We start from the raw sequence: 26153 nt of genomic DNA on the forward strand, positions 1-26153 counted from the left end.
CACTCCCAAGAGTCTTCCAACTAGGCTTTCATGACAAGCCTTGAAGACTGAAGAAACAAATTCTTCCAACAGCATTATTTCCTTGCCTCATTTTCCACATCCAGTGCAACACAATAAACTTCAAGCAATAGGGTTTGATGAGTTTTCCTTTCTTCCTCCTTTCTTTAATGCTACTTAACTATATCTTCATCCTGTTATACGGCAGCACCTTTGGCCTTGCCACTGTTGAATAATACATTTCCCAGTACCCGAAACCTCATTTCTAGTCACCAAAACCAACTATATCCTCACCCACATTAATCTCTCCCTTGAAGTCATCACCTACAAACAAATCTGAGCACCCACAATGCACCATTCTGTGTCAATCTAGTTATGGGTCACATGGAGGATTCCTTCTGAGCCACCCTGAAGCCTATAGCCCTCATCAGGTTTAGATTCATTGATGACAAAATCATGATCTGGACTGAGGGTAATGACAGTCTATCCACATTCCTCCAGAACGTCTGCACTTTATTCCTATCCACTTCACATGATCCTCCTCAGTCCAACAAACCATTTTCCTCACCACTGACATCCACCTCACAGATGGCTCCATGAGTACCTCTGTCCACACCAAACCTACAGACCATCATCCTCTGTTTTGACAGCCATTACCCATTTCACACCAAGAAGTCTTTTCCATACATTTGTGCCACCTGAGGTCGTCGCATCAGAAGTAATGACTAGTCACTACAAAATTTGCTGGATGTCTCACTGAGATTGAAATAGCGTTTATCATCTTGTCCAGAAACAATTCCTCCATGCCTTATCTCCTTAGTTACCTGCTACTCCATGTGTCCACGGTCTGACAACAATGGAATGGTGCCCTCATAACTCATGTGGCAGTACCAGCCAGGACTAGAGCAACTGAATCAACTTCTCTGAAACAATTTTGACTACTTTTCATCGTGCCCTTAAATGAGAAATAATGTCCTCATTATCATCCCCACTTGTCTCACAGTGGTATTCCATTGCCAACCTACTGTGAGGAAGCAAGTGCTGTCAATAGCTAGAGAGAGAGAGAGAGGGATAGAGAGATAGAGAGATAGAGAGAGAGAGACTTCCCCTCCTTTCCTCTCATCTTCAAGACCAGGCCTGTAATATGATCCTGCCCGTTCATGTGACAGCCATAATGTTATGTTGTGGTCTTCAGTCTGATGACTGGTTTGACACTGCTCCCCATGCTACTCTATCCTCTACAAGCTTCTTCATCTCTGAATAACTAGTGCAACCTACAACTTTCTGACTCTGCTTACTATATTCATCCCTGGGTCTCCCTCTATGATTTTTATCCCCACACTTCTCTCCAGTATTAAATTGGTGATCCCTTGATGTCTCAGAATGGGTCCAATCAACCAATCCTTTCTTCTAGTCAGATTATGCCCCAATTTGCTTGTCTTCCCAATTCTATTCAGTACATCCTCATTAACTATGTAATCTACCCATCTAATCTTCAGTATTCTTCTGTAGCACCACATTTCAAGACCTTCTATTTTCTTCTTATCACCCATGTTTCCCTTCCACATATGGCTACACACCAGATAAATTCCTTCAGAAAAGACTTCCTAACACTTAAATCTATATTCAGTGTTAGCAAATTTCTCTTGTTCAGAAATGCTTTTCTTGCCATTGCCAGTCTACGTTTTATATCCTTGCCCATCATCAGTTATTTTTCTGCCCAAATAACAAAACTGATTCACTACTTTAAGTTTCTCATCTCCTAATTTGATTCCCTTAGATCACCTTCTTTTAGTTTGACAATATTCCATTATCCTTGTCTTGCTTTTGTTGATGTTGAATCTTATATCCTCCCTTCAAAATACTGTCCATTCTGTTGAACTACTCTTCCATGTCCTTTGCCATCTCTGACAGAATTACAATGTCATCAGCAAACCTCAAAGTTTTTATTTCTTTTGCCTAAACTTTAATTTCTACTCCAAACTTTTCTTTAGGTTCCTTTACTGCTCGTTCAGTGTACATATTGAACGACATCGGTGACAGGCTCCAACCCTGTCTCACTCCCTTTTCAACCACTGCCTCCCTTTCATACCCTTTGACTCTTATAACTGCCATCCACTTTCTGTACAAGTTGTAAATAATCTTTGGGTCCTATATTTTACTCCTGCTACCTTCAGAATTTCAAAGAGAGTGTTCCAGTCGACACTGTCAAAACCTTTCTCTAAGTCTACAAATGCTATAAATGTAGGTTTGCCTTTCCTTAACCTATCTTCTAAGACAAGTTGTAGGGTCAGTATTACCTTACATGTTCCTACATTTCTCCGAAATCCAATCTTCACTGAGTTCAGCTTCTACCAGTTTTTCACTCTCCTGTAAAGGACTCGTGTTAGTATTTTGCAACCATGACTTACTAAACCTATAGTTCACTAATTATCACACCTGTCAGCAACCACTTTCTTTTGAATTGGAATTACTACATTCTTCTTGAAGTCTGAGAGTATTCTACCTGTCTCATACATGTTGCACACCAGATGGAAGAGTTTAGTCATGGCTGGCTCACCCAAGGGTACAGTAATTCTGATGGAATATCATCTACTCCCAGGGCCTTGTTTCAACTTAGTTCTTTCAGAGCTCTGCCAAATTCTTCTCGCAGTATCATATCTCCAGGGTAATAAAAAACCACCAAAACAAATTCAAAACCAAAACGATAATTGCATTGCCATCGCCTGACTCCATTACTAAAACACTTCAAAAAAATTCATTAGAAACTTCATCATCAGCAGCAAAACATGTAAAAAAAGACCAAATTTTAACAGAAAGAACAGTGGACATCTATTTCAACAACAAAAGAACTACTGTTCCTCATCAGCCAAGTATTATTTTAGACGAAAATAACAAAAACGAGAAGACTCCAAGTTCACAAGGAAACACAACAGTAGTGGTAGAACCAACATTTGAAGTGTCAGAAATAGCACCACCATCAACAACAACAAATAGAAGGCTGTTGGACAGAAGAAATGCTGAGCCTCCTTCTCATCTCAACGATTTTTTATGTGTGGGCCTGAAGAAAAAGAAGGGACAACAGTAGGTAGTGTCAGGTGTCTCCTCTCTCCTGTCTCAAGGCAGACTCCAATGGATTCTCAGTCAGGTAACAGCACTAATAGAATGAAAAAGCAAGAGGAAGGCATCTCTTTCTTTCATCAAAATATAAGGGGCCTCTTAAACAAAATAGATCAACTCCTTATTAACATTAGTGAAAAGGACAGTATAAATAATGCCCAGATTTTGTGCTTAACTGAGCACCATGTTACTGATAAATGTGCCTTGCCATCTATAGCAAGTTATACTTTAGTAACATACTACTGTAGGGAAAGTAAAGATAAAGGTGGAGTAGCAATTTATGTTAAGGATAGTGTAGCATACAGAGCTATAGATATTAAGAAATATTGTGTGGAACAACAATTTGAGGCATGTGCCACAGAAATAACAACTAAATTCTATCCAATAATAGTGTTGGCTGTCTACAGGGCTCCTTCAGGTGACATAAAAACTTTTCTGCATTCAATGGAACTCCTTCTGTCATGGTTACTTTCAAAAGCGAAGGATATTGTAGTATTAGGTGATTTTAATATAAACTTTTTGACAGAAAATAAGAATAAAATAGACTTTGAGATTGTGATGAACTTACTCAATCTGACTTCAGTAATAAATTTCCCAACAAGAATTACATCCGAGTGCCAAACTATGATAGATAACGTTTTTTTAGATGTAAATAGACATCAGAACTATATTGTCAGGCAGGTTATAAGTGGGCTTTCAGATCATGATGGACAAATTCTCACTATTTATGACGTTAATCTGTTCAAAAAAGAATTTCCTCGATGGAAAGTCATAAGAGTAATTAATGAAAAGGCGAAAGGAACTTTCAACCACAGGTTGCAGCAAATGGATTGGTCTTTAGTATATAGCCATGATGATGTTGATACTAAATTTAACTGTTTTATAAATGAATTCTGTGCTCTTTTTGAAGAAATATTTCCCAAGAAATGGGTCAGAAACAGTGCTTCCAATTCTGTAAGCAAGCCTTGGATTACAAAAGGTATAAAACAGTCATGTAAAACCAAAAGGGAAACTTATGCTGCAATAAGATTCTGTAAAGATGTAGAAAAATGGGAACACTATAGAATATACTGTAAAATTTTGAAGAAACTAATACAGAAATCAAAAGCCCTTTATTATGAGAAGAAAATAGATAATTCTAATAATAAAATAAAAGCAATTTGGAGCATTGTAAAAAAAGAAACTGGAAGAGATGCAACAAGTAAAGAAGATATAAATAATATCAGATATGAAGGTATCCTAATAGATAACCCCAAAAGGGTGGCTGAGATTTTTAATAAACACTTCCTATCAGTATCTCAACAGATTGGTTGCAAGCCCGATGTTGATGAAGCTGTAACTCTTTGTCAAGCTGTATATTCTAACACAATTTCAGAAATGCACCTTAATCCTGTCACTGTAGAAGAAATTCAAAAAATCATCATGTCTCTAAAAAGTACGAATTCTGCAGGGGTTGATAATATATCTAGTAACTTATTGAAATATTCTTGTGTGTGGATAAGGGACATTCTCTGTCATATTTTCAATGCTTCCCTTCAGAAAGGTGTTGTTCCCAGTAGACTTAAGTATGCCATTGTGAAGCCCCTGTACAAAAAGGAGGATAAAGCTGAACTAACTAACTATCGACCTATCTCTTTGCTGACAGCTTTCTCCAAAATTCTAGAAAAGCTAATACATGTAAGAATTACTGATCATCTCATGAAGAATGGAGTTCTCAGCAAAAGCCAGTTTGGCTTTCAAAAGGGCCGTTCAACAGAAGACGCAGTCTACGCACTTGCAAATGAAGTTCTAGAAACCCTTAATGAAAAAATGCTAGCACTTGGTGTCTTCTGCGATTTATCCAAAGCGTTTGACTGTGTTGATCACCAGATTCTCTTGCAAAAAGCAAAATTAGTAGGAATAAGTGGTGTTGCAGGCAATTGGCTACAGTCGTACCTCCAAGACAGAAAACAAAAAGTTGTGTTGAATAGCTCGGGTGGAGTAGGTGACACTTCCTCAGATTCTGAATGGAGTTCCATTACATGTGGAGTGCCCCAGGGCTCAATTCTTGGGCCACTATTATTCCTGATTTTTATAAATGATCTACCATCATGTACAAGCCTGCCGTGTAAATTTACATTATTTGCTGATGATACCACAATTTTTATGAGCAGTAGAACAGTCAACAATCTTGAGGAACTCAGTAATCACATACTCTCAGATATGGTTAATTGGTTCAAGGTGAATGGTCTCTCATTAAATTCCAGTAAGACCAGCTTTATTCAATTCTGTACAAAAACAGAAAAAGAGAGAGAGATAAGTGTGACATGTGGTAATCAACCAATAGTCAGAATGGAAACAACAAAATTTCTTGGAGTGCACATTGACAAGAAAATGAACTGGTCTTCACATATTATTGATCTCTGTAAGAGGCTTAGCTCTGCTACCTATGCTTTACGGGTTGTCACTACATGTGTTGAACCTAACACTGCAAAAGTGGCCTATTATGGCTATTTTCATTGTCTCATTGAGTACGGAATTATTTTTTGGGGCAACCAGCCATTAGCAAGGAAAGTGTTCATTGCACAGAAGCGAGCTTTAAGAATTATATGTAGATTGCGCCCAAGAGACTCTTGTAGAAATAGTTTTCGTAATCTTAAAATATACACAACTACATGCCAATATATTTTTTCTCTCATGTGTTTTGTTTGTAAAAATATAGATATATTTCAACCAAATAGTAATTATCATGAGCATAACACACGGAGGAAGAATGACATACACAGTGAACTCAGAAATTTGAGCTTGGCACAAAAGGGTGTCCATTACACTGGAGCAAAACTCTTCAATGCTCTTCCTCCCGAAATAAAGACAAAGATTCATAACAATAGCGAGTTTAAGAAAGCACTAAAAATATTTCTGCTAGAAAAAGCTTTTTACAGTCTAGATGAATTTTTAACTAAATAAATTGTAATATTTTAATATTATATAATACAAGTTGACATAATGCCACTACGAATTTTATTTAACCTGAGATCTGTATCTGTGTGTGCTCCGTATCTGTTTTCTGTAGTGTTTTAATAATTCTAAGAAAATATGTATTTTCTTTTTCTATATTGCTGCCCAAAGAATTTACTGTATAAGTTTTTATATAATTATGTACTCAAATTTCTGTATATGCTATAAGATTATCAGACTGTATTTGTAAAAAACTGACTCGTTCCACGTCCTTGTGTATTCAACACAGTTGACCTATGGAACACGAAATAAATCAAATCAAATCAAATCCCATCTTATCTTCATCTATGTCCACTTCCCTTTCTATAATATTGCTTTCAAGCTCATCTCCCTTGCATAGGCTCTCTATATAATCCTTCCACCCCAGCTTTCCCTTATTTACTTAGGACTGATTTGTCATCTGAGCTCCTGATATTCATACACCTGCTTCTTGTTTCCCCAAAAGCCTCTTAAATTTTCCTGTTAGAGGTATCTACCTTTCCCGTAGTGAAATATGCTTCAAAATCCTTACATTTGTCCTCTAGCCATTCCTGCTTAGCCATTTTGCACTTACTGTCAATCAGATTTTTTAAACATTTGTATTCCCCATCACCTGCTTCATTTACTTTTTTAAATTTTCTTATTTCATCAGTTAAATTCAATATCTCTTGTGTTATCCAAAGATTTCTACTGGACGTTGTCTTTTTACCTGCTACCTTCACTATTTCGTCACCCAAAGCTACCCATTCATCTTCTACTGTGTCGTCGTCCCCCCCCCCCCCTCTCCCCCTCCCCCTCCCCCTGTTCTAGTCAGCTGCTGCCTAATGCTCCCTCTGAAACTCTCAACAACTGCTGGGTCCTTCACCTATCCAGGTGCTGAACATGCTGCACAACACTGTCATGACAGCCTGTGCCCTCTGGATCCATCTCACTAACACCAGCTTTTCTGAACTGAACATGTGGAACTCCCTGCAAAATATCCTTCACTTCCATAACCCCTCGCCACAGCCTTTGCCAGTTCTCACCTCCTTCCATGACACTCCAGTCTCACACATGTCTTCTATTCCTCCAGCTCACCTACACAGTCATTTCCCTTTCTTTGTTTCTCTCCTCTGCTATTTCTACCCATCATAGCTCTTCCAGTAGTGCACCTAACAGTCAACGATTCTTTCCCTACCTCCTTCTTGTGCACCCATGCACAAGTAATGCTACAGCATCTTTCCCCACCCCTACCCTGCTGTCCCTCCCCCATCCAGCACCATGCCTCTTCTGTGCCCCCACTACCCAACCCAGCTGGCGTTGCTACTCACCGCAGTTGGTCACAGTGTCATGACAGTGGTTTTTCATGTGTAGGTTGTATATGTGTGTTTCTCATTCTGATGCAGGACTTTGTCACATAATACAAAAAATCTAACCATCTACTTTTAAATGTGCCTGTGCTATTCAGTGTCACCTCTGTGTGGTGTATTGCAATCTATCCTAATTCATAATGTTATCCCATTGCAGATTTTCCACTGTATGCTTTGCCCTATGGCAATTATTCCTTTTCTGAAGATGCTGTTTTGTTGTATATGTGCCCTGAATTTGTTAATGGCACAGTCTTCTTTTCGTTTTATAGGAAAGTGACCAGTCACCAGCAATATTTCTGATACCATAATATTTAGTTTCTCTACAAGAATACTGTGTACAATCAAATGCTTTTGACAAATCTCAGAAAATTCCATTCAGCATGATATTATCATTTAAATTTTGTGTAATTTGATTTTTGTATTGAAAAGTGTCATGTTCCGTGGAGAGACTTTTGAAATCAAAATTAGCATAAGTGTATTTTTGTACATGCAGGTATAATTTTTTCCACTATGGCAGTGAAGTAAGCAGGCAGTGTGATTGGTTGATAATTCTTAATATCTGTCTTATGACAATTATTTTACAGAATCAGACAACAGCATATTTCAGTCTGTCTGAGGCTATACTCGATGATAGTGATGTATTGCATTTGTGACTGAATGTGTGTGAAGAACAGGTTGTTAATAACTCACTCATGGTATTTTCAATACAGGGGACATATTGCTTTTGAGGGAATTAACTACAGTTTCAATTTCCTTGATAGAGCATAGAATATTTGTGATCTGACTGTATGTATGTGGCATTAGCTTTGTCACTGGCATTGGCCTTGACCTTGACCTTGACATTGGAATAGTTACACAAATATTCCTAAATGGATATTGGTTTCTGCTGAGACATAATTTAGAATCCTTGCCTTGTTAATGTCTTAGTGATCATAAAAAATTACACTGTTTGAAGCTGACAGTATCCTTCTGTAATGGGGTTCTTAAGCAGTTTCCAGAAAGAAGTGATGTATGGTTGCTGAATTTAGGGGTGTAGTGCTGCAGCATAAAATTCTCTGAATTGCAATGAAAAGTGTTTGACAATACATGCTGTGACATCACACATCATGATGTTAAATTGTTAATTACTCCACAACGAATTTGTGCATTACATTTGCATCTGTATTTTAATTTGATGATTACTCATGACTGCCCATTTTTCCAGTTGGAAGCCTCCAATGGCTTACATCACACAGTCTTCCACCACAGTTGCTAAGACTCTCATGTACTGGGTGGATGCTTAAAATTTTTCCAGATGGACTGAAGGGAGGTCATGGAGATGTTAATACAATATTGCAGTGTCTGTGTTATTCTGATGACATGCGGCAACCACAGCCATTATGAAACACATCAAATGAATTCGCAATTGTGAATAATGACTACCGTCAGCTGTAAAATGGAATGACGACAATGAAAATTGGTGACAGGCCGGGACTCGAACCTGATTTCCTGCTTATCATGAGTGGTCACCTTACTATTTGCCTATCTGTGGATGACTCACAGCCAGACTCAAACGCATGGTTGATGACATATGGAAGTTTGAGTCTGGCTGTGAGTCATGCATAGATAGCCAAATGGTATGGCAAATGCTTGCGATAAGCAGGAAATCCGAATTCGAGTCCTAGTCTGGCACAAATTTTCATTGGCCTCATTCCATTCTACAGCCAATGGTAGTCATTATTCGCAATTGCGAATTCATCTGATGGAGATGTTAATGTTCTTGGTCCTCGATCATCAGTGGGAGTCCATGGAGTTTGCAGTGGTGCAGTACAAAAACTTGTTTTGTATTATAAGTTATCTGATACATATTGTGTGGGATAGAAGAACATTGTACTATAGGGACCAACCGAATGAGGCAGTGCAATTGTTAAGACACTGACTCCAGTTCTGGAGGACGGTGTTTGCTCTGTCCAGCCATACAGATATAGATTGTCAGTGGTTTTCCTAAATAATTTCAAGTAATTGTCTTCAGCAAGGCCACAGCCATGCCTGTACTATCCTTGTAAAAGATTCTTATCTTTTTTCTGTTTATGTATATTAGGCTTATTTACTTTGATTGCATTATGACGACAAATCCTACATCATTGTGAGATGATCATCAGATGAATAAATAATTAAAATTATACAACTTTGATTTGTCTTGGTCACAATATACTATAGATTACTGGTTTCAATTGTTTGACAATTGTCGTCAGCTCTAGAAAGGACAGAAAAGAACATCAGAACTTGTAATACATAAAAATATGCAGAATATAAGAGAATGAAAATTGAATATACTGTAAAAAACTTAGTTACAATCAATGTCTTAAGTTGTGTATACTGTAACATTCCTTGTTCTTAAACAAGACATGAGAGTGCAGTAATAAAATTCAAAATTTTAGGTTAACTGACCGCATATACCTCAGATCTTGCAAAAAGTATATTTGTGATTATTATTACTGTTATCAAAATGGGTAATGTCACATTCATAATTTTTACTTGGCTTGTGTAATTTTTTGTTGAAAGTTCTCCATAGCTGACATGCAAATAGCGTGAGACACTGGAGTACCAATAAGTTGGTATCTAAACTTTTGTTTCAGGAATGGTAACTTTTTCAAAATGAGAAGTTCAGCTTTATGTATCGATCACCTGTTCATTTTCTTCATGAAATGTCTTCATCAACTACCTCCATTACTTTCAAAATCTTTTAATACAACTTCTACTGCCATAATACAACTTACTACAACTGCCATTCAGCCAATGTTGAATTACTACTGTAAGCCCACTGCTCTACCTTCAGTATTCATCCTAGTAGGACAACTAAGCTATGAGTACTTGTATCATGCATTCAATGGGTTTAAAGAAAGCTTACATTAGGATAGCTAAAATGGAATATTAATTTCAGTATGGTCTACCAGCCCAGCTTCTTTTCCTACCACTTCAGAAACTAGGGTGAGTGATTAAATCATGGCCAGGGTGGAATTCTGCTTTCACCAGTCAAATTTTGCTTTCACCAGTCAAATTTTGAATGATCTGAATAACCGAACACCACCCATTGGGATTTTTTGTGATCTCTCAAAGGCTTTTGATTGTGTTAATCATGAAATTCTGCTACACAAGCTCAAGTATTGTGGCATGAGTGGGACAGTGCACAAATGGTTTAATTCGTACCTAACTGGAAGAGTCCAGAAAGTTGAAATAAGTAGTTCTCGTAACATGCAAAGATCAGCACATTCCTCAAACTGGGGAACTATCAAGAATGGGGTTCCACAAGGGTCAGTCTTGGGTCCTTTGTTGTTCTTATTATATATTAATGACTTGCCATTCTATATTCATGAAGAGGCAAAGTTAGTTCTCTTTGCTGATGATACAAGTATAGTAATCACACCTGAGAAACAAGAATTAACTGATGAAATTGTGAATACTGTCTTTCAGAAAATTACTAAGTGGTTCCTTGTAAACGGACTCTCACTGAATTTTGATAAGACACAGTACATACAGTTCCGTACAGTGAATGGTATGACGCCATTAATAAATATAGACCTTAATCAGAAGCATATAGCTAAGGTAGAATATTCCAAATTTTTAGGTATGTCCATTGATGAGAGATTAAATTGGAAGAAACACATTGATGATCTGCTGAAACGTTTGAGTTCAGCTACTTATGCAATAAGGGTCATTGCAAATTTTGGTGATAAACATCTTAGTAAATTAGCTTACTACGCCTATTTTCACTCATTGCTTTCATATGGCATCGTATTTTGGGGTAATTCATCACTGAGGAATAAAGTATTTGTGCACAAAAGCGTGTAATCAGAATAATAGCTGGAGTCCACCCAAGATCATCCTGCAGACATTTATTTAAGGATCTAGGGATATTCACAGTAGCTTCTCAGTATATATACTCTCTTATGAAATTTGTTATTAACAACAAAACCCAATTCAAAAGTAATAGCAGTGTGCATAACTACAATACTAGGAGAAAGGACGATCTTCACTATTCAAGATTAAATCTAACTTTGGCACAGAAAGGGGTGAATTATACTGGCACTAAAGTCTTTGGTCACTTACCAAATAGTATCAAAAGTCTGACAGATAACCAACAAGTATTTACGAAGAAATTAAAAGAATTTCTGAATGACAACTCCTTCTACTCCATAGAGGAATTTTTAGATATAAATTAAGAAAAAGAAAAGAAAAAAAAACAAAAATATTAAAAAAAATAAAAAAAATAAAAATAAAAAATAAACAAAAAAAACCAAAAAAAAAAAAAAGTTGTTATATCAACTTAAGTATGTTGTTAAATTAACCTAATTATGTCATGTATTGGAAAATTCGACTCGTTCCACATCATTACGAAATATCGTATTCATGATCCATGGAACTAGTATTAATCTAATCTAATCTAATCTAATCAATAGATATATGCTCTTGCAGGCAGGTGGTGGAAGATGGCTTGAAGGAGAACAATGGTTTGCTTTAACATGACAAATGGTCTTTATTTTGGAAGACATGGTTAATTAGTAGACAGATATTGAATTACCCCAGGTCAACATTACAGGCAATGAGTATTTAGTGAAATGTTACATATCTAATTGTGGTGCTCTAACACATTACTTCGGTAAAGATAAAGCATATACTCATGTGGGTAGAAAATGATAAGGTCATGGATATCCAGTGATGATTTTTATGGAACCCACCATCATCTAATACATAAAAATAACTCTGATCATACCCAAGAACTGACTGAAACAAGTGAGCAAAATTCAAAAGCAACAGAACTTGACCTAAATACCACCTTCCTGAGAATGACGGAGGACTTTATCTACACGCTAAGGCACACTCACCACAGCCATGAGCTGTCATACTGCATCTGCCATGCTGTCTGTCTGTCAGCAATCCATAGTTCCTGCATACTCAATGTAGAGGCCACTCTTTGTTTGTCTGAGCGTCACTCATGCAAGTCAGATCATTCTGCAATCATAGGAGTGGGGAAAACAAAATTCCTTAAATTTGAAAGATTTCAGTCCCATTCACCACCCTCACTTTTTCAAAAGTCTTACTTTTAGACCCAAAGGAAATGTGTAAAACTTGTTAGATCCTGAAGTGCCTCCCTTGTCTTTTGCAGAATGATAGTCAGCCACAGACAGAGGAGGAAGAGATGACCAGCAGATTTGAAACATGCCAACTGAGGGCCATGCAGGACATCCATTTTTCTGTCCCTTTCTCATTCTGTGCTTCCCTCTGAAGTCCAAAATCAGCTCTCTTTACCAATGGTGAGGAGGACTTTTCATTAGAATTCAAACTTGCCAATGATTCTCTCCTTGGTGGTCCTATATTTTGACACCTCCCCTACCCAAAGACCTCTCTCTCACTCCCAAAATACCTCAGGTGGAGGGGAGAGATTTTGTTAATGTTTGACGTCTTCCTCAGACAAGACACATCTTTGTCACTCTCAAAGTAATGCAATATTTTTGCTACCATCTGAAAACCAATCCATCATTCCCACTCTCACTATATTTTTTTCCTCTGCCATCATGATGCATTAAATTGTATGTACCCACACAGACATCCAACTGCAGTTGCACATGGAGTGAGGAAGAAAGGAAATTAGCTGAACTAAAACACTAACATGTCCCCTATTCATTCCAGGAGGCTTTTGGTGCCACCTCTCCAGTGAAAAATTTGTGTGCCACACTGAACAAAGTGTCACTGGCATGATGCACAGATTATACATTTTGTTAGTCAGTGTGAAAGTAGCTAACCATCACATTTTGGTGCCTGTTCCTACTCTACTTTCAGTATGCACCCCAATAAGAAAATTAAGCTGAGTACTTCTGCCCAGCACCCAATGGGTGTAACAGTCTTCCAATAGATTAGACAAAATGGAATATTAATTTCTGTATGCTCCTCCAGACCAGCTTCCTTCCCTGCCACTTTATAAATTAGGGTAATTATTAAATCACAGCCCAGGTAGTAATGATAGAAATATCTTCTTATGTGCAGTGTCTTGGATGAGAATGTTGGGATGCTTTAGCATCAAAGATGGTCATTATTTCATGAGACATGGTTAATTAGCAGACAAATCTTGAACAATGCCAGGGCAAGATCATGGCAACAAGTGATGAGTGAAATGTGACAGCAAGTTGAGGTCTCCTATACATTAATTCTTAAGTTGTAGGAAACACTATTGTGGGGAAAAAATAACAAGGCCATTGCATATTATGAGACCAAAGATGGTGGATCATGGCAACAAGTGATGAGTGAAATGTGACAGCAAGTTGAGGTCTCCTATACATTAATTCTTAAGTTGTAGGAAACACTATTGTGGGGAAAAAATAACAAGGCCATTGCATATTATGAGACCAAAGATGGTGGATTTTCTCAAATAACTTGCAGACATACCCGAGAACTGTTCTTCTCTCTTAATTACCATCTATTATTTTGAACATTGGTGACAAATGGAGCAAAGAATACAGCACAATGGGAATGAACATCCAATGATGATTATGTTAAACCCACTGCCATCTAATCCTTAAGAAGATCCCTTATTGTATCTACGATCTTACTGATAAAAGTGAGAAAACTTGAAAGCAACAGAATGTGACCTAACATGACCTAGGTACCAACTTCCCGAGAACGAGGGAGAACTTATCCACTCATGAAGGCATACTCACCACAGTCATCAGCACTCATACTTTGTCCACGGTGCTGGGTGTCCGTCAGCACTTCATAGTTTTTGCATACACAACATAAAGACCACTGTCAGTCTGTCCAAGAATAACTCGCACAAGTCAAGTTGTCAGTTGTCTGTAATACTTAGATGTGGGAAAAGCAAAATTAGTTAAATTTGAAAGAAACCAACAGTAATCTTTCCTATCTGACATAACATTTTCTGTCCTCTGGCTCTTTTGTTTGCCATCCCCATCATTTCACAAGTATTACTTTCACATTAAAAGGAAGTGGATACAGCTTGTTAGATTCTGAAATATCCTATCATTACAAAGCGTAAAACTCTGCATCCCTCTGTCTCTCTCACACTCTCCCTTCCCCGTATTTTCCACAATGGCTTTGGCCGCAAGTTGAGGAGGATGAGACGACAGGTGGATTTGAAACACACCAACCAAGGACCATGCAGGACATCTGTTTCTCTGTCTCTTTCTTATTTATATTTCCCTGTCTACTCCAAAAATGGCCCTCTCTACAGAGCATTGGGAAGAAATTTTTCTTAGAATATGAACACACCAGTGACTCCGTACTTGGAGGCCCTGTATCTTGACATCCCTCATCCAGAGGGCTGTATGTAAATCAAAAAAAAAAAAAAGGTGGAGGGGAGAAAATATTATTTAATTTTCCACTTTCCTCACTTTGTTGCACTTAAAGTAACAGAAAATTTCAGGATGGGAGAAGTTTTTATTACCATTTGAAGACCAGACCATCGTTCCCCCTTTTACTGTTTTTTTCTCTCCTCTGCTACCATGATGTGGTCAACTCTACCTACCCACACAATCATCCAACTCCAGAATGTTTACATGTTCCATCATCCTTCCAAAAGGCTTTTAGTGTCTTCTCCCCAATGGAAAATTTACATAGCACACTCACTACAGTATCAGCACCTTTTGTTAATCAATATCTAAGTGGTTAACCATCACCTTACACCACTAAAACAACAGCTGCTGCAAAGTGCCTCTCAAAAAGTAACCACCATGTGCCCAAAGTTACTGCTACATCTATATCATTATAACTATGCCAACAGCTTTCAGCCTTATGACAAGCCGGCCGGAGTGGCTGAGCGGTTCTAGGCGCTATAGTCTGGAACCGTGCGACCGCTACGGTTGCAGGTTCGAATCCTGCCTCGGGCATGGCTGTGTGTGATGTCCTTAGGTTAGTTAGGTTTAAGTAGTTCTAAGTTCTAGGGGACTGATGACCTCAGAAGTTAAGTCCCATAGTGCTCAGAGGCATTTGAACCATTTTGAACCTTATGGCAAAAAATATTTTAATTAGTTTACAATGGGGACATATAAAATTATTGAATCACAATGTTCCCCATGGCAGAAATCATAAACATAATTTACATAATTTGTTTTATGAAATACACACTTTGTCTTCCAAAAGTTACATTATGAGTATTTTTAACAGTCAATATTACAAACTCTTAATTTTAAACATTATAATAACTTCACTTGTCACAATTCCTACTATTGTCACAAATTACTCCATTCCAGTTTGTACTAAAGATTATAAATGTGACAGTCATTTACGTTACAAACAATTAGGCAAATTGTTTTACAAAGACTGAGGCAAGACTCTATTTAATGGATCTGAACTATATCAAATTGTATATTAGCACAATGTATGATGTACTAAACTATGTGAGTTTGGTTTATTACATTGCTGTACAGATGCTGTGTTTCTACACTATCTTTAAAGAAGGCAAGCTCCTGTCTACTAGAAAGCACTAATTACAGCACAGGTACATTACTGAATTAACCATGCAGTAAAGTAATGCATGTGGCAGAATGATAGAGTGGTAAAAAGTTAACAATTGTGATGAAAAGAATCAACATCTGCATAATTAAACATTAATGAAAAGTGTTAGGGAAAGATGCTAGGAAGCAAGATTTATGTTTGGTACACAAAATATGTACAGTCAAAGGTGTAAATCTGTGGAAAAACAAGCAATATTAAAATACAAGGTGCAAAATGAAATAGAGAATGGCCTATGGATGTTGCTGCATCCATTGACAAGTTCACATAGCCACCAGGAGTCACTCTCCTTCCTGTAGTCATACTTAACTACTGTTGTCTTGCAATCAAATGCAGATGTGACACATACAGCAAGTTGTATGGCATAACGTGTATACAATGCTTAATATGTGTTACTTATGTAACTAATTTTTTATCATATGTTCACTTCTAATTGTTTTATATTCTATTTATCTTACTTATTTATGACAGAGTACAAGTAAGAATTTTCTGTTCTACCATAATTTGCGATTGAGACAAATATAGCTTGGATTGAACAGTTAGGTCACATATCTGCATCTTGATAATGTCAAGTTTCATATAAAACATTTATAATGCTTATGTGTTGTTGTTCAGGACAGTCTGAGGAACCTAAGTTCTAGAATTTTCACCAAAATGATAATTATGGTCAATATCTTCTGCTTTTAAGTACAGTGCAGAGGTAAGCACAGCTGTCCAAATGACACTGCATGTTTGCATACACTGCTTATGACTCATTACTACAGTAATGAGGATTTTATAAGTATGTTTTGTGTTTCTCCCTTCTTGTTTAATCCAAATTATTTTGCATAATAATAACAGTTTGTGGTTAGTTTTTTCTTCTTTTTTCTGTCCTTTAAGAGATCTTAAGATGACTGAGATCAGCTGAAACAGGTCATCAGGATTGTTGTTATTACTTCAATCAAGACATTAAAATGGTTTATAATTTTTGAAACATTTTGTGTGTCAGGAATATGATTGAAATAATTTATTTTCACAAAAGTATTCACTGTTTTGAAAATCCATAGCAGCTTGAAATTTTATGGCTCTACAGTGTTTGGAATGGGAAGAGAGAGGTTGTGGGAATTTGATATGTGAGTTAGTTCATAAGGCATTCATACATGGTTCACCAGCAGGAGAGCTGGCTATGAATACTATTACAGTGTTTCTTTTGTATTTGCATATTATCTCCCAAAATGACAGCCTTTTATTATGCTACTATAATTTTTTTCTTAATATCATTTTAAATTCAGCAGATTGAAGTTACATCTTCTGTAAGTAGACATGAGACATGAATTACTGCACTGGTGTTTTTCACACTGGTTGCTTAAGATAACAGTAGAGGTCAGACCTGAACTACCAAGTTGACCTGCCGCCCTCCTTAAATAATTGTACTTAGCTACTACTAAATGCTTGGTGCACTCTGTTTTACTTTGTGTTGAGCTTTTCTTTTTCATGTCTTGAAAGGGGGCAATGGACAAACCTTTGAACATGACAGAGTTTGAGTATGACCCTCATAACACCAGAAGTGTTTGATGATCCTTATGACCGTTACGTCGCTTTAGCTACTGCAGGGGCACAGCACAAGCTTGTAAGCTACGAGCCCAACAAAACGAAAGTGGGGCTTGTTCCTCAGGTAGTCTAAGATCTCATTTCGTTTACACACATGATTGAATACAACAATGTAGAGTCCACACTCTAATTCAAATTGGTATTTGAGTAATTTTGGAAATACTGTTCGAATTTAGTGGGAAGAAAAGATGGCATTGCAGTAGATGTAGTTAATTTTTTGCTAATAGAGAACTAATTATTAGATAGATATAATTCTTTGCTTTTTGCACAGGCACTAGGTGTGACCAAGAAAGAAGACATTATGCTGATGAAGGAATTCTTCTTGCCATACACTTTCTGTCCAATATGTAGTGATCTTAAAGCAGATGAAAAAAAAAGTGAGGAGGTTACTTCTGAAAAAATTGACACTATGTACAGGTCAGTTTTCACTTAGTGTGTTTCTTTTTATGTTTGCTATTGCTTACACTGGGCTTCTCTTTCCCTCCCTCACCCCTCCCTCTGTCTCTCTAAAAAAAATACATAAATAGTTTTTGTAACATATTTAAATGTCAAAGTGATACCGGTTCATGTTCAACTTCTTTTGTACTGCTTTACTGTTAGGTGTTCTGCAAACTTCTAAATAATATTTGTATGTTGTTTGCAAGTTGACCACTAACTCTTTATTTGTGAACTACAAAATGACAGTAAAACACTGGGCAATAGAAAAGTTTATATGTTATCGGTGGCAATAATAATATTTACAAAAACCAAGTAAAGGATGTATTACAGGTCTTCAAAAAATTACTGCTACAGCTCTACAACAGGATGTACTATACATACCTGAGTGTCAGATAACACTGATTATAAGACAACCCATTTTTTCTTCCTGAGGCTTCTTGGGAAAATTATTTTTTAACTTATTTTGATTAATCAAAATTACAAAAAGGAAGACTATGTAGATATGTTCATAGATGAAACAAGACTGCTTGCAACTCAGTGTGTCATCTATATAGTGAGTAGCAATAAAAGGAAGACCTTGTAGATATATTCGTAGATAAAACAACACTGGAAGAAGTTCACTCTATAAAATTTTTGGGAATTATGTGTGACAATAAGCTCCAATGGAGACAATCTGTAGACAACATCTGCTGTAAATTAGGCACTGTAACATTTATGATGAAACAGCTTGCCCATTATGCTGACAATCAGCTTATTTGTAAAGTGTACCAAGCACTTATTGAACCATGTTTACAGTGTGAAATTACTGTTTGGGGTAACTCCAGCAGCAATAATACAAAAATAATTTTTGTATTGCAAAAAAAGTGGTCACTAGTGCTGTCTTGAATAATAAAGAAAGTGACTCATCCACAGCTGCCTTTCATTAGCTAAAAATATCAATATTTTGCTAGATGTACATATACAGAACAATAATTTCATAAATCAGATGCAGTACATTGCTAAAAAGAAGAAATAAAGGAAATCTGAGAAATATACCGTTGTTTATTTTTTCTATAGTTAAAATATAAGTAAATAACTTTAAGCCTAAATATTAATTGAGAGGAAAATACATGCAATGTTTCCATAATTATTCCCAATTTGATGTTTTATATTGTAATACATAGGCTAAATATTTAAAGATGTACAAGTATACACTCTGTACATGATGTAATGACATGGGACCAAATAAAAATCAGTCAATCATTTCCTGTACACTTTTGCTTGCCACTGCTGTATCATCAAACCTTGATAAACAATAACAGTCTTCATGTATGCTAAACCTAACCAAAATTACAGTAATTTATAGCACTGCATCTAAACTTTGAAATATGACCTCACTAGCTGCAACCTGCGGGGTTACATTGGGGAGGGGGTTGGAAAACACATTTTGAGACAATGGGAGAAGCTGCCAGAATGCATGTCTCTCACTGCTCACAACTCACTCGTTTACTTAAGGGAAAAAAACTAATCTCTACACTAAACTTAATGCATTCATTTGATAGTTAACTTTCACAGATGACTTTTTAGTTATCTTATCCATACCATGGGAACAGTAGTCACATTAACCGGCCCGCAGGAATAGTTCCCCCCCCCCAGAATGAAAGGTAGCCTCTGTGTTAATTCAGGGTGTAGGCTGTGTCCATTCCAAAGTCCATCCAAATCCACTGAGCCACTTCATTGTTGAGAAGTAACAAACATACTAATTCCATGAAGAAAGAAAATAAGCAATTTCTAGTTTGGTGCAGCACAAATTTTATAATCTTTGTATGTGTAACATCATCTGACCTCACATTTGTACCTGTTAGCAGCAGATATTCTAACATCTACATAGATACTTCACAAGCCACCAAATGGTGTGTGGTGGAGGGTAAGCTGTACCACTGCTTGTCATTTCCTTTCCTGCTCCACCTGCACTGTCTATATGCCTCTGTATGAGCCTCAATTTCTGATATCTTTTCTTCGTGATCCTTAGTTGCAATATGTGTTGGCAGAAGTAGAATCATTCAGTAGTCATCTTCAAATGCCGTTTCTCTAGATTTCCTCAATACTGTTTATTGAAAAGAATGTCACCTTCCTTCCAGGGATTCTCATTTGAGTTCCCGAAGCATCTCTATAACACTTATGTGTTGTTTGAACCTGCCAGTAACAAATCTAGCCTCTGAATTGCTTTGATGGTTTCCTTCAATCCGGTCTGGTACGGATCGCAAACTCTCGAGCAGTAATCAAGAATAGTCACACCAGCATCCTATATGTGGTCTCCCTTACAGGGGAATCATTCTTTCCTAAAATTCTCCCAATACACTGAAGTTGACCATTCACCTTTCCTGCCTCAGTTCTCACATGCTAATTCCATCTCAAATCACTTTGCAGCATTATGGCCAGATATGTAAACAATATGACTGTGTCAAGCAGGACACAAGTAATACTATATCCGAACATTACATGTCTGATCTTCCTCCTCATCCATATTAACTTACATTTTTCCACATTTAGGGCTAGCTGCCATTCATCACACAACTGTAAATTTTGCCTAAGTCATCTAGTATCTTCCTACAGCTTCAACACCTTACTGTACACCACAGCATCATCAACAAACAACTACAGATTGCTGCCCATCTTGTCTGCTAAACCATTTATCTACATAAAGAACAACAGTGGCCCTATCACATTGACAATACCCTTGTCTGTGATGAACATCAGTGTCAAGGACAACATACTGGATTCTATTATTTAAGAAGTCTTTGAGCTGCTCAAATATCTGTGAACTTAAACCATATGCTCGTACCTTCATTAACAGCCTGCAGTGGGAGACCATATCAAATGCATTCCAGAAATCTAGAAATATGGAATTTACCTGTTGTCCTTCATGCATAGTTCTCAGTATACCATGTGATAAGAGGGCAGTCTGAGTTTTGCATGAGTGATGCTTTCTAAAACCATTCTGATTCATGGACGTAAGCTTCTCAGTCTCAAGGAAGTTTATTATATTTGAACTGAGAATACATTCAAGGATTCTGCAGCAAGCAAAAGCTAAGGATATTCATCTGTAATTTTGTAGGTCTGTTCCTTTACCCTCCTTATATACTGAAGTCACCTGTGCTTTTTTCCAGTTGCTTGGATCTTTGTGCTGTCAATGCTGTAGAGTACTCATCTTCAACTGCCACATCAGACTGGCCAAGAAGGGACTGAATGGAACCCTTAGACCCACTTAGCAATTTTACGTAAGACCAGAATTTTCTCAGGTTCCCTGCCAGATCCTCTGCTAAGGTGTGACAGTGATACTTGCATGCTTTAAGCATATATCTTTTCACAGATGCATGAATCTAACTAACCTTTGCTGCTTGTCATCATTTGTGCACTCCTTTTTGAACTGAGAGTGCAACAGCCTCTGCTTCCTCAACATCCACCCAATTTTGTTTTTAAACCATGGTGGGTCATTTCCATCCTTTATCCACATACTAGGCACATAACTCTCCAGACTATGATTTCCAATAACTTAAACTTTGTCCATAAATCCTCCACAACCATTTCACTGGAAATAAGTGAGGCCAGTTCACTGTGTAACTGAGATGCTAATAACTGCTTATCTGCTCTATCTAGCAGAAACTTTCTGGTAACTTTCTTGACTGATTTATTAAGTTTCATAACCATAGTTGCTGTAATGACATCGTGATCACTAACCCCATTTTGTATACCGACATTGTTGACAAGGTCCAGTCTATTTGTAACTACAAAGTCTGGTTTCATCTACATCTGTTATATGTGTCCAGATGTCTTCACTGCCACACTCAACTTTGACCTCAGTAGAGACAATATTTTTGGCAACTGCAATGAACACTCCTCCTCCTGTGGCCTCTAATCTGCCTTTCTGATACACATTCCAGGACTCACTAAAATCTCAGAGCTTTCCACTTCAGGTTTCAGCCAGTTTCCAATGCCAAGAATAATTTGAGTGTGAGAACTTTCCAGGAGGGCTGTAAATTCGGAAACTTTATTATGAATACCTTGACAATTTACTGATAAAGTTGTGACAGTTAAAGTGTCTTTATTCTGAACACCATTTGAGTACCCTTGCTGCATATCGACTGGTGAGTGTTCATCAGAGCACCTCAAACTACTGCCTAGCCTAAAAAACCCTCATGTGTCCTCCACAAGCACTCGTCTACCTGAGTTGCTGCTTTCTTTGTGTAGTGCATACCTGACTTAACAAGGGAGGTCCTACAAATCCCCACACGACAACACACATCTAGAAACCTGCAGTCAAGATCATCACAGAGTCGATGAAGCCTTTGGTTGAGCCCATTCACTTGGTTGAGCCCATTCACTTGACTACAAACCACGGGACCCCAATCAACTCTGGGAACAACGCTGCAAATTACGAGCTCTGCTCGTACCCCATGCTCGAGGCCAACAGTCTTCACTACCTCTGCCAGCCACCTGTAAGAACTGAGGATCACCTCAGAATCCATGTGACAGGTGTCATTGGTGCCAACATGAGCCACAGCTTGCAGACGACTGCACCCTGCATGCTCAATAACCATTGGCAAAGCCGCCTGCGCATTTCGAATCAGGCCCCCTGCAGACATACTGAATGCACATTGACTTTCTTTCCAGCCCTGAATGCTATCTGCCCAATGGGCTCCATAGAATGTCTAACATTTGAGCTCTCAATAACAAGTAAACCCCTCTCTTTGTGTGCCTGCTCAGACCCTCTCAAGGAGTGGCCACGTGTCCGCTTACAGAGTAAGTGGGCAAGGCCATCCACATTGGCCTTCCGCCTTGAGTGATGTGAATATGTTACCACCTGCCACTCACTCTCCTGTGAGGGTGGATCCACCAAGTCTGGTGCACTAGGAGGTGCATTGGAAACAGAGCCCACAAGCAAAACAAGCAACACCTGAGGTGGTCCATGCCACACATCAGATTCTCCATCACCGCTACACCCCAAGGCAGCAGCTTGAAGGTGACTGACTGTAGCCAAAAGCAGATTCAGTTGTTCGCGAACTGCAGCCAGGCTCTCCTGCATCTGCATACAACAAGCACACATCCTGGTCATCCTAGCAAGACTGACTAAAGAACTGGACTATAAAAGTAGATAACTGTAGATATGTGACTTGCTACCCTCTTGATGTGTCACTGATGGGCACTGATACAGTACGAGGTGCATTCAAGTTCTAAGGCCTCCGATTTTTTTTCTAATTAACTACTCACCCAAAATCGATGAAACTGGCGTTACTTCTCGACATAATCGCCCTGTAGACGTACACATTTTTCACAATGCTGACGCCATGATTCCATGGCAGCGGCAAAGGCTTCTTTAGGAGTCTGTTTTGACCACTGGAAAATCGCTGAGGCAATAGCAGCACGGCTGGTGAATGTGCAGCCACGGAGAGTGTCTTTCATTGTTGGAAAAAGCCAAAAGTCACTAGGAGCCAGGTCAGGTGAGTAGGGAGCATGAGGAATCAGTTCAAAGTTGTTATCACGAAGAAACTGTTGCGTAACGTCAGCTTGATGTGCGGGTGCGTTGTCTTGGTGAAACAGCACACGCGCAGCCCTTCCCGGACGTTTTTGTTGCAGTGCAGGAAGGAATTTGTTCTTCAAAATATTTTCATAGGATGCACCTGTTACCGTAGTGCCCTTTGGAATGCAATGGGTAAGGATTATGCCCTCGCTGTCCCAGAACATGGACACCATCATTTTTTCAGCACTGGCGGTTGCCCGAAATTTTTTTGGTGGCAGTGAATCTGTGTGCTTCCATTAAGCTGACTGGCACTTTGTTTCTGGATTGAAAAATGGCATCCACATCTCATCCATTGTCACAACTGATGAAAAGAAAGTCCCATTCATGCTGTCGTTGCGCGCCAACATTGCTTGGCAACATGCCACACGGGCAGCCATGTGGTCGTCCATCAGCATTCGTGGCACCCACCTGGATGACACTTTTCGCATTTTCAGGTCATCATGCAGGATTGTGTGCACAGAACCCACAGAAAAGCCAACTCTGGAGGCGATCTGTTCAACAGTCATTCGGCGATCCCCCAAAACAATTCTCTCCACTTTCTCGATCATGTCGTCAGACCGGCTTGTGTGAGCCCGAGGTTGTTTCGGTTTGTTGTCACACGATGTTCTGCCTTCATTAAACTGTCGCACCCACGAACGCACTTTCGACACATCCATAACTCCGTCACTATATGTCTCCTTCAACTGTCGATGAATTTCAATTGGTTCCACACCTCGCAAATTCAGAAAACGAATGATTGCACGCTGTTCAAGTAAGGAAAATGTCGCCATTTTAAATATTTAAAACAGTTCTCATTCTCGCCGCTGGCAGTAAAATTCCATCTGCCATACGGTGCTGCCATCTCTGGGACGTATTGACAATGAACGCGGCCTCATTTTAAAACAATGCCCATGTTTCTATCTCTTTCCAGTCCGGAGAAAAAAAATCGGAGGCCTTAGAACTTGAATGCACCTCGTAATGAGCTATGTAGCTGGGTGTTCACTGAGCAACTACTTCACTACAGACTGAATAAATTTAGACGTACAAAAACACAAGGTTAACCCTCTTAAACAGAAAAACATGCATAAAATTTGATAAATATACTATGAAGAAAACACAGAAAAAGATAAACAATTTGCTGCTCTCTAGCTGTAAATCAGCTGAGAGCTGGAGCCGACTGACTTTTTCACTAAACAAATGAATGCTTGTTCCATCATCTTTCGGGCGTGCACTCAGGACAGCAACAATTCTTCTTGCGATGTTTCAGCTGGAAACCTCCCAGCCATCCCCAAGGCGAGTCAGAGACTGAGTTCATGGTGTTTGCACATGCCTATTTATATATATCGCAAGAAGAATTGTCACTGTCCTGAGTGCATGCCCGAAAGATGATGGAACATTATGTCTGCCAGGAAAACTTCAAGAATCACAAATGAATGCTTGTTTTTAAAACAAAACAAATGAGCAACTGTTTTGCTATGGACTGAATGAATTTACACTTACAAATACGTGACATTAAACCTCTTAAACAGAAATACACACATGAAATTTAATAAAAATACTAAAATGAAAACACGGGAAAAGATACTTAACTTGCTGCTCTGTAGTTGTAAATCAGCTGAGAGCTGGAGCCTGCTGGCATATCATAATTAAATCCAGCCTCACTAAAAGCTTACCACGTTTTATGTGCAAAGGCATAATGTCTCTTTGTCATACAGCATTTATATACTTAAATAGCTCCACTATTGTGAACAAGGTTGACTCAAGTGATTTTGCCCCTATGTGTGGAATTTTTAAGTGCTCCTGCACCCTCATTATGCATCCCTTCCTACCCACCTCCCCGGCCTTCCCCCTCTTTCCATTTTCAGGTGTACCAGTAGTCAACATTTTTCACAATGATATTTATCCATGACATCTTGTTTTCACATACCACATTTACTCCACATGTCCCTGTGATGTGAATATGTCTTTAATACCAGAGCACCAGTCAGTGGAACAGAAGTGACATGTTTATTGTGCAATACGCTTTCAGTTATAACTAAAAAATTAATTATGCAACCAAAATTAAGGTATGTCACATACAGAGGATGTAACTAAAATCTGTTTTACTTTTTCTCGTTCCCTGAGCAGGCAGGAGCAGGCAGTGCAAGACCTTTAGGAACCAGGACACCTGAATATTGTGTTGTTGATGGTATCTGTTTACAAAGTGAAAGGTCACAGGATAGTGAGTGGCTCACACATAAATGCTGTATTTGTTGTAAAAAAGTGTACAAATCGCCAGTGTCTATTTAGTGTGTCCACAGTGCATAAAAGAAAAATGGTTATGGTTGAATATCGAGAAGATATGCTTTCCAGTATGCTGCAATCATGATTTATGGCTCAAAACAAGCAGTTTTCAAAGCAGTTTCATTAATTGTAGTGAAAAGTAATACTTATATGCTAAATAAAGTTCTTGGAATGCAAACAGTGTGAAATACAACAAAACTTGATAAACAGGTCATGCATTTTAGTTGATTCAGCTCCAAAATAAGGACTGATGTTTTTTTCTATATTATCTCAAGTATTAATACCACAAGTTGATTATGCCTACAACACCTAGAAGAAAAGGGAATGATAAAAAACTTAAAAAGAAGTTACAGACA

The 26153-nt window shown here is 38.2% G+C and overlaps 1 protein-coding gene across 1 annotated transcript in view; it reads left to right on the forward strand.

The window, feature by feature from the left end:
* LOC126457155 (dynein regulatory complex protein 1) overlaps positions 1 to 26153 on the forward strand; it is a 361903-nt gene that overhangs the window by 244791 nt on the left and 90959 nt on the right. The window contains exon 10 of the mRNA XM_050093233.1: positions 17809 to 17954. Coding sequence (XP_049949190.1) covers positions 17809 to 17954 — 146 coding nt within the window. The remainder of the gene's footprint in view (positions 1 to 17808; positions 17955 to 26153) is intronic.

This window comes from Schistocerca serialis, chromosome 2 (genome assembly GCF_023864345.2).
Source record: "Schistocerca serialis cubense isolate TAMUIC-IGC-003099 chromosome 2, iqSchSeri2.2, whole genome shotgun sequence".
Taxonomy (NCBI): Eukaryota; Metazoa; Arthropoda; class Insecta; order Orthoptera; family Acrididae; genus Schistocerca; species Schistocerca serialis.